Source organism: Citrus clementina, unplaced genomic scaffold (genome assembly GCF_000493195.1).
Source record: "Citrus clementina cultivar Clemenules unplaced genomic scaffold, Citrus_clementina_v1.0 scaffold_3, whole genome shotgun sequence".
Lineage (NCBI taxonomy): Eukaryota > Viridiplantae > Streptophyta > Magnoliopsida > Sapindales > Rutaceae > Citrus > Citrus x clementina.
This window is the reverse complement of record NW_006262339.1, coordinates 24245035-24255407: the sequence shown is the minus strand read 5'-3', so window position 1 is coordinate 24255407 and position 10373 is coordinate 24245035. Positions and strand designations below refer to the sequence as shown.

Below are 10373 nucleotides of genomic sequence, written 5' to 3'. Positions count from 1 at the left end.
GATTGGGAAAGAGTTAAGAACAAAGTTGTATTTCAAAATTATAAAACCTTAATAAAACCTGAAAATAAATAAAGTTTACTTTTAATCACAAGAATATGATGTAGAAAGTTAGAAAATGACTTCCATTCAAAGAAAGGAAGCCATTCGTTTTGTTACTATTATTTGTTTAAGGGAAAAAGAAAAGAAAAGGAGCCACAAGAAACTGGTGAGCATTGAACGAAGCAAAATTAACTGACCACTTACTACTTCATATTTAAACTTGGAAGTGGGGGAACTGTAAACAACTCAACAAATACTCAGCATCACCAAATATTGGAACTGTCAAAGAAGTTCTCTCTGAAACCCGTAAACCAAAACCGAAGCCAAACCCATTCCCAGTTTTTGCTGCTCATATGAAACAAGAGTTGCAGCAACAACAAGAACGAGAACAAGAGAAAGAGGCCAAGATTAGTGATAGCCCCCGCAAAGTTGAAGCCTTTGCCAAGAATGCTCAAGATAAGCAGAACTTGAGCAGCAGCAATGAGGAGGAAATCATGTCTCAAGTGTCCAAGATTTGCAGCGTCAGCGTCAGCGAGAGCCTCTCAACGATGACTAATGTCACTAACATGAGAGACATTGAAGAGGGCGAGTAAGAAGTGAGGCAACGACCGAGAGTGATTACTAGATCTCCGGCAAAGCCTCCGCCGAGAAACGGCTTTAGAAGAGACCGGGTCGTCAACCAATCCCCCACCAGGAGATCCAACCAATCACCCGCCAGACGAATTGGCAGCGGGTCCCCAGTTCAGATCCATGACTCGGGTCGGGTTAAATTCCCTGGGAGAAGGGACCGGGGCGAATGCTCGGGAGGAGCGACTGGATGAGAAAGGATGTGGCTCTTAGGGCTCACTTTGTTTTGTGAAATTAGGAATTAGGGGAGCGAAATCGTGGGCTGCAACGACGAGACATGGTGCGGCATGAAGGAATCACCGGGAGGGGTGACCGCACGAGAGAGGATGTGTTGTTAGGGATTTACTGCAATAGTTTTTCCCAAAAAAAATAATAAGAATCTTAAAAAAAATTTTGAGTTTTTTTTTTTTTAAATGAGATTTTACGATTTTAGCCTTGTATACTGATGGTATACATAACTTTGTGAAACTGTAGGGGAGGGATATAAAAATACAGAGATACTTTCTATTAAACTGTTATTACGTGAAACCTCAGGGGAGGTATGTAAAAATAACCCATACCCAAGGCTCATGATAAAAGAATCAAATCTCTTATACCAACACCTCGGCGCCTGTTTGAGACCGTATAGAGATTTGTTCAATCTGCAAATCAAGTTCTCATTTCCTGTTTCTGCAAAACCTTCTGGTTGAAGCATATAAATTTCCTCTTCAAGCTCTCCATGAAGAAATGCAGTTTTCACATCTAACTGCTCTAGATGTAGGTCAAATGTAGCACACATTGCCAAGACAATTCTGATTGTTGTGAGTCGAACTACCAGAGAAAATATCTCATTGAAGTCAATACCTTCTTTCTGAGCATATCCTTTCACCACCAGTCTTGCACGATACCGCTCCACTTAGTTATTGCCATCACGTTTGATCTTATAGACCCATTTGTTACTAATGGCTTTTCTTCCGTGTGGTAGTGGTACAAGTTCTCATGCCTTGTTCTTGTGTAGAGCTTCAATTTCTTCCTGCATTGCTGTCATCCATAAAGTAACATCTGAGCTGTTTAAAGCTTCATGGAAAGTTGATGGCTCTCCATCCTCAGTTAGAAGATAGTACGCAACATTGATCTCTATAACATACTCCGAGCGCCACGTTGGCGGTCGTCTCTCACGAGTTGACCGACGAACTTCTGGAGCCTCAGACTCGACTAGTTCTTGTTCTTCGTGCTCTGGTGCTGCTTCAGAAGAATCTGAATCTTCTGGATTATTTTCCACATATATCGGCACAATCTCTGACTTTTCTTTTACAGTGCTATCATCCTCATCTCTCCTTTGCAGTTGATCTTCTACAAAGATAACATCTCTGCTGATGACGATCTTGTGGGCAGTGGGGTCCCATAGACGATACCCTTTTACTTCATCAGCATACCCCAAGAAGATACATCTTCTATATTTTGGATCCAGCTTTGTTCTTTCTTGGGCATTGTACATCACGTACACAGGACATCCAAATGCATGTAGGTAAGAATAATCAGCTGGCTTTCCAGTCCACATCTCCATCGCTGTCTTCAGCCTAATAGCTATAGATGGTGATCGATTTACTATATAACAAGCAGTTTTGGCTGCTTCTGCCCAGAATGAATTGGGTAGACTAACAGTCCTCAACATAACTCTTATCCGTTCTGTAAGAGTTCTATTCATCCGCTCTGCCACTCCATTTTGTTGAGGAGTGTATGCCACCATGAATTGCCTCTGAATACCTTCTTGCTTACAAAAAGCAAGAAACTCACCGTCTGTATACTCTCCACCATTATCTGTCCTCAAGCACTTGATCCTTTTACCAGATTCAAGTTCCACCCAAGCTTTGTATTTTTTAAACACTGGAAATACATCTGACTTTTTCTTAATTGGATACACCCAACATCTTCTGGAATAATCATCAATGAAAGTCACCATGTACTTTGCACCTCCCATAGATATATCCAGTGATTCCCAAACATCAAAATGAATCAAATCTAGAATGCATTTACTTCTAGCAATAGATCTACTGAATTTTAATCTATGATGCTTACTTGTAACACAATGCTTGCAAAATGGTAAACTTACCGATTTGAGCCCCGGAAGCAATTTTCGCTCAGAGAGAATCTTCAAACCTTGTTCTGACATGTGGCCAAGTTTGAGATGCCACATCATCGTTGACTCTTCTCCATTTAATGCGACACACGCATCAGCCTCCTGTAGTGTTTCTCCTTTAAACATGAATAGATTAGCACCGATCTTTTCTGCCTTCATCAATACAAGCGCACCTTTAACGATCTTCATAATTCCATTCTCCACATGAGTTTTATACCCATGACTATCCATTTGTCCAAAAGACAATAGAGTTTTCTTCAGCCTGTTGACATGTCGTACCTCCCCAATTGTACAAATTGTACCATTAAATATTTTTATTTTGATAGTACCAATACCAGCAATCTCCAAGGCATGATCATCTCCCATATATACAGATCCTCCTGAGATAGGCTCATATGAGTGGAACCATTCTCTCCGAGAGGTCATATGCCAGGTAGCTCCTGAGTCTATAAGCCAAACATCAGATGGTCATTTTCTGCCTTCTGAAACAGTTGTTGCCTCGCTGTAGAGAATTTCGCCATCATCTGAGGTACTTGCTACACACCCCTGAGCATTTGATGACTCAAGTTCTTTGCCCTCTCTTCTCTTTTGGTTACTCTACCACTCTTTTTTGACGTCTTACCACAGTTGTAGCATTTAACATTCTTCTTACTCCTGAATTTTGATCTACCATGATTTTGACTCCCACTGAGGCCACGTTCCGTTGATCTCCCTCTCATTACCGATAGCGCCTCCGCTTGCTGCGAACTTGCTTGTCTGTTTTCCTTATTTTTCCGCTTACTCTCCTCATTTAATACGGAGGCTGCAACATCGTCAAAAACTAGACTATCCACTGGATTGTTATTCATCAGGTTGATGATGAGTTGATCATACGAATCTGGTAGACTTTGAAGTAGAAGCTCTGCACGTTCATTTTCCTCTATATTATGACCCAACGTTGTGAGTTGTGAAAATAGAGTCTTCAAGGTATTGATCTGATATGTTACCGATGTAGATTCCGCCATTCGAAGAGTATAAAGTCTCCTCTTCAAGAAGATTTTCTTGTGTAGTGACTTGGCCTCGTACAATTTTGTAGGAGTATCTCATATTTCCTTTGTTGTATTTTTCTCTACCACACTGGATAATACTCTATCCACAAGTGCCAAGTGTAGATCAGAAATGGCGTTGCCATCTATCTCGTTCCACTTGCCATTAATTATCTCCATGGGCCTTTTGCCAATTGTTGTCAAGCAATTATTTTTCCTCAATACAGCTTTCATCTTCATTTTCCACAACGAAAAATTATTTCCGTTAAACTTCTTAATTTCATACTTTGCCGCCATTTTGTTGATAAATACCGCATACAAGTTAGTGTACCACCTTGAATAGTTGTGAGTATGTGTGAGAATGCACACCAGGAAAGTTTCCAGGAAAGACTAGAGGGGTCACAATGGTCTCACTTAAAACCCAGACTCCTTGAGCTCTTATCGCCTTTGTGACAGAACTTTCCTAGACATGTACAAAACCACACAGTTGCTTTACTCACACTACTATTCCCTGCTTTGTACCGTAAAATTCTTGGATCGCTTCCACCGTTTCACGTGAATAGTACTGTATACGTGAATAGTATCGTATACGTGAATATTATCGTATACGTGAATAGTACCCCTTACGTGAACAGTACCTGACTCCAAAAAATTCAACCAATAGCTCTGATACCACTATTAAAAAATTGATGGGTGAAGCAGACACGCAGCTAGAATGAAATTGGAAGAAAATAAAGAACAAGCACAAAGAGGATACCAAAAATTACGTGGTTTGGCTTTTAGCCTACGTCCACGGGCAAAGACAGAAGGAAATATTTTACTAGTGAAAAAGAGTTACAAGTATTGTAGTATTTTAGCTCACTTCCCAAAATCCTAATACACCCAAACTCTCAGAACACTAATCACTCAAGAGTTTATTAAACTCTTTAATACTTTCAACTCTAAAGGAAGGAAATGCTTCTCTCTCGACGGAATGCTAATACAAAATCCTAATACAAAATCAAGAGTGTATTAGCTCACTTCCCAAAATCCTAATACACCCAAACTCTCAGAACACTAATCACTCAAGAGTTTATTAAACTCTTTAATACTTTCAACTCTAAAGGAAGGAAATGCTTCTCTGTCGATGGAATGCTTCAGCTCTTCATTTGCACTTCTATTTATAGCAAAATGATGGCCAATAAAGTCAAAAAGGTGGCTTTAATCTTCAACCAATACAGCTGCAAATTTCAAGTTTTCAAACTTTGAAATTTTGAGCTTTGAATTTATCTTTTTCTTTTTCAAACATCTGGTGCCTACCCTTGATATATTTTCCTCTCAATTTTTTTTCTTCTTCCTCTTTTGTCTTCTTTCTTCATTTTCCTTTGCCCTCTTTGGTGGGGCATTGACATCTTAGAGCCCTGCTTGGATAATTACAATTATATATTAAATTAAAATTATGATAATGGACAAACAAGTAGATACAGTCTAATTGGATGTGGAATGATTTCATCTAAAATTCTCTAAAGTTTAAACTAACTTACATTTTTTTTCACATTGAAAGAGGAAGAGGTGAAAAAGGTAAAACTGTAAAAGAATGTTATAACATTTTCGAAGAAGAAATCTTTATTACACATTTTTAACTTGGTGAAAATTTTCAATCCCAAGAACTTTAAGCATACGAAAGAGTGGATTCTCTGATTTCCGCCAGTTGTGAGGATGATAGTAACAAAGAGCGAACTCACAAATTTAACAGCAGCAGGAGAGAGATAACAGCAGCGCAGAGGAAGATCAACAGTAGTGAAAGAGACAGAGCAGCAGGACCAAAGCAGTAAAGAAGAGAGAATAGCAACATGTACCAAAGATGGAGAAAAAGAGCGATTAGATCTGTGATAAGGGAGAGTGAATGGGAAGATCGCGATAAGATTTTAGACGAGAGAAATAGACGGTCTCAAATTTATATTTGTAATTCATTGAGAATAAGTTATACATGTTCTCAAATTTATAACTATAAAAGAAGATATGAATTATTTGTTTCACAATTTGTTTTTTGAATTTCGGCCATCAATCGCGCATTAACTTAGATTCATAAAAGGAAAATGAAAACAGGACCCATAAATGTTACCGAACATGCTCTAATTTCTCCACTAATGTGCCATTTTAACCTCGTACAAAAACGGCCACTCAGAATTCATAATTGACCTCAAAACTGCAAATCATACGAGAACCCACCGTAATGAATAGATGCTTAATGCATTTGTTTCGATTGTGATAGGCCTACCAAGGCCAAACCTAGTGCAATTGATGCCATCAATCTCTATACCTATACTAGTTTTATGGGGTGTTGAGAATCCATTCACCCTCTTTGTTGGACCTGTTGGTTAACACTCCTCATTTCTAGCTTCTTAACTCTCAAATGTGCAAGTTAATTGTATTGGAAGGAGTGGGACATCGTCCCCATGACGACAGACCCAAGGAGATCCATGAAAAGATGCTTTCTCGGTTGGCTAGAACATTTAAGTGCTGAGGAATTTACTTTCTCATTAGCAAGTTTTGATGAGCATTATATGTTATTCCCAATTTAAAATGGCAAACAACTCTTGTATTTATATTGCATATGTCAATTCTTATTCAACCGCTTGAATATCTTTTGACATCGAAAGAATGTAGGAGAAACTGATCCCTGAAAAGTTGTAGAAACTCCAAATTGATTCAAGAAATGTACCAATTTTTTCAATAAAAAGTCAAATTTGGCACAATAATAAAGAACAATGATTTATTAATCTATATTGCTCGTGTTAATGATATGTGAATGACAAGATTCAATTTTTCAAATGAAAAAGATGCAATAATCTAAGTAGAAATAAAGGTTCATGGGCATCTTTAACCTTTCCTTACAAGCTAGTTTTTTTAAAGGTAAATTCTAGCCATTGATGCTACCACGTCAACTATGGAATCAAATGAAACATTTCAAATATGGAATTGGTATAAATACTTGAAAGAGTGGATACATGTTTGTTGATATAGAAATCTGGTTGAGCTATGTAGCGGCCAGACAACCACGCCAACACTTAAATTTGTTGTTAATAGGGAGACGGTTCTATGCTACTTCCTCACTATCGAACAAGTTCCTGCGCCCTCGAGTACTTTCTCCAAGAACACCTACGTTTATAACAACTAGTTAGGAGATGCTGAGGTTTTTCCGGCGTAAACCCTCCGACGCGCAAGTGAGCGATCTGGGTCTACTTGGAAAAACTCGTGACATGATTCACGTGACTTAATTACAGCTACTCTGAATGAAAAAAAGGTTTAATTTCAGAAAACAAGAAAGATAGAGAAGATAAAATTGTAAATAGAGAGAGTATGAGAAAATTAAGTAAAAAGTTATCTAAACCCTTACCTCCGTTCTCTAAAGCTTTAATATCCAACCAAAATTATGGGCCTCCTCTCTCCCCCAACACCATTGTTAGGTTAGTCACATAACCGTGGGAGAGTAGGCAGTGTAACTACTGGTGAGTGGGCTTCATGCTCGAATTCTTTGGAGGAAACCCATGGGTTGACCTTTAACCAAGTCTTCGTTTTGACTTAATTCTAGTCTCTTCTCGCACTTCCTCGAGCCGACTTTGCTCATGTGACCAGCACACACCTCATCGGGGATAATCTTTCTCGATGAGTCATTTTAGGCCGAGGGGAGCACATTTTGCTCATGTGTGCCTGATCATGATGTTTTTCACCCTAAAATAGATGTTTAACCAAATTGATTCACAGCAAAAATGAGTTGGGTGAAAATGACACCTATCACGTTCTTTTTTTTTTTAAATCAATATACAAATATGTTTTTTAAAATATATAAGATTTGATGGAGTTTAACTGTTCCCTCTTTATTGCTTTTGCTTCCACATGATGAAACTTTCCCATATACAACAATTTAGATTTAACAAAGTAGAAAGTTTTCAAATGTGATTGCGTTATATACTGGAGAGTTGATGTAGTGCACAATCGGATGAGTGGCATGTTTTCATTGGTTGAGATATGGGCCCACAACATACTCTATAAGAACTCGTTGTGCGTCCTGTAATATTCCATGCCGCTGGCAAGTGGGTTTTTTCACTAGTTTATAAGTCACATGCTCACCTAAGTAGATGTGTTTTGGGTTGTAAAGTTCAATAACAAAATCATTTAGGGTGGTGTGTACAAGGCGATTGCCTATGCCACCAATGCCCCAAATCCCTAAAGCGTAAACATCTTTCGACTCAACACCTAACAGAGATTCAATTTCCTCAACTTTTGATTCCACTCCAACCAGGTGGTTTTTGTTATCATGCGGCCGAAACACTTCATCCAGTCTCTTCAAAATGTGATTAACAACTTCCTTTATAAGTTCCGATTCAGGCCTAGCAAATACATAAAATTATCACCAGTAACTTCAAATAGGAGGGATTTGCAGCAACTATGAAAAAAAGGAAATTGCCAGTTTTCTATTGAAATTAATTTATACCACTTATTTTTTTTTTTCATAGAGATAATTTTGTAAAATGATGGTACCAAGAGAGCTATCAAATTTTATAAAAATAATCAGAATAAGTAGTATTTATTAATTTGTGTAAGGGAATTTACAATCTCCCTATAAATTAATAACTCTTAAATTACAGGAATATTCTATATGTGGGAGATTTTTTTTTTTCATAATGGTATATGAGTGAGAGATTGAAATTGCTTAAAAAAAGACAGAATGCCATTAATTTTGTTAAATATATTGTAAACTTCTGGGGCTTTTGTTATTAATTCTGCAAAAATATATGGGCTCAAAAGTGGGGAAATTCAAGAAGTCTAGAATCTGATGCCTAAAAAAAGTGTAGTTATGTAACTAAAAGAGTGCTGCGTGAAATCTATTTACAGTGTTAAATATTAGTATGCGAAATTAAAAATAACTTTTCACCTGATGATCTGAGAATGAAAGCCAGACAGACTGGCTGCTGCCTTCAAAGCATTCCTCCAAGTCTGCAGCTTCTCTGAATCCTCCTTAAATCTTTCTTCAAGCTTCGAAAATGAAATCCCAAAAGACCCCGTTTGGTTTCTCACGTCTGATGGATCAACCAGATAGAAAACCGGAATCATAATCTGTCCATACTCTCTCTTGCACTCGAGGATCTTCTCAAGTTCATCGAGACACGATCTAGAAGAGGCATAGCCTTCAGAGAAATGGATAACTGAAATGGCTGATGCTTCAATTGCATTCAAAAGTGACTCTGAAATTTCATCTCCTCTATTCAATTGGTCGTCAATGAAAGTTTGGATATTTTGTCGAGAAAGAGCCGAATAGAGATGACTAGTAAAGTTGTCACGGGTGTCATCTCCTCTGAAACTAACAAAAACATCATATTTCTTGTTGTTTCGAGAAGAAGAAGCCATAATTAACAGAAACAGTTGGATTAATTAGGGAGAGATTTTGATGGCATGAAAACAATTATTGAATCAAATTTGCGTGACTCTGTAGAATAAATCGATGCTATGAACCTCCCTTGAAGTTCCGTGATAATTTTTCAATGTCATCTCATTGTCCAAGCACAGTGGACTGTACGATGACTGAAATTACTTTGTGGACATTTCCACATGAACACCATACTTTCAACACACGACTTTTGTGCTTTCGTACTCATAAGTCATAACCATATATGAATGGAAAGTAAATACTCTATCCTAAAGATGTTTCTATTAAATATAGTTATTTCCTAAATTATAATGTCTAATCCATTTATTCATTTTGACTTATAAGAACAAAAATGTCAAATAACCATGTTTATTTTTTAAAAATTATAAAAAAAACAAATAAGATGTCACTTAATTTTCAGATATTAAAAAAATAAACATATTATTTAGACATTTATGTTAAGACTTCACCTAAATTCAGGCCTATTCAAATTTTAGATTAAAAAAAAAATGCTACCTTAGTACTCTTTTGATTCTCTCGAGTAGTGATGAAAATTAATTTTATTTGATTTTCTATGTTGGACTAGGCTTCAATTGTATAATATTGTACTTATGTTTGAAAATCTTTTAAACAATTATAAAAATCGAAATTATCTACCAAACAAACATTCTATTTCAACTACTTGACTTATTTGACCCATAAATTAAATAATGGATGGTGCGTTCGGTTAGTTATCAATAAAATGGATCTAGAAACTGATGTAGTTAAAAAAGGCATTATTTGTTATCATACTAGTAGCAGAAGTAAATATGTGAAATAAAATATTGGAAATATATTCCTGGGGAATAATAATTGTGGCAAATTGGAGACATAATTGATGAAACTTTATAGGTACAAAGAATAATAATCATCATAATAATAATAGTAAATTTTAAGAATTGACAGTGCTGCAAGACACAATGTTGCTTTCCTCAAGACGTTAGTTACTCTCTCCTCCAATTGAGTGACATATATGAGTGAAGCAAATGTGTCTCCATGATATAATGAAGTGCTTGTTTTATTTGCCTGTATTATGCTCTAATAAAAGCAAACCTAAATACCCTTGTATGTTGTAAGCTTACGAAAAATTAATATATTGTTCCTACAAAAAAAA

General features: G+C 36.9%; 1 protein-coding gene across 1 annotated transcript; it reads right to left on the bottom strand.

The window, feature by feature from the left end:
• Positions 1 to 1642: 1642 nt before the first annotated feature.
• On the bottom strand, positions 1643 to 9201 carry LOC112099740 (TMV resistance protein N-like). The gene is made up of 3 exons (XM_024187195.1): positions 8729 to 9201; positions 7924 to 8183; positions 1643 to 1998 (listed from the first exon to the last, which is right to left on the bottom strand). Exons 1-3 carry the CDS (start codon positions 9199 to 9201, stop codon positions 1643 to 1645), a joined length of 1089 nt encoding a protein of 362 aa, XP_024042963.1.
• Between the last annotated feature and the right edge of the window lie 1172 nt (positions 9202 to 10373).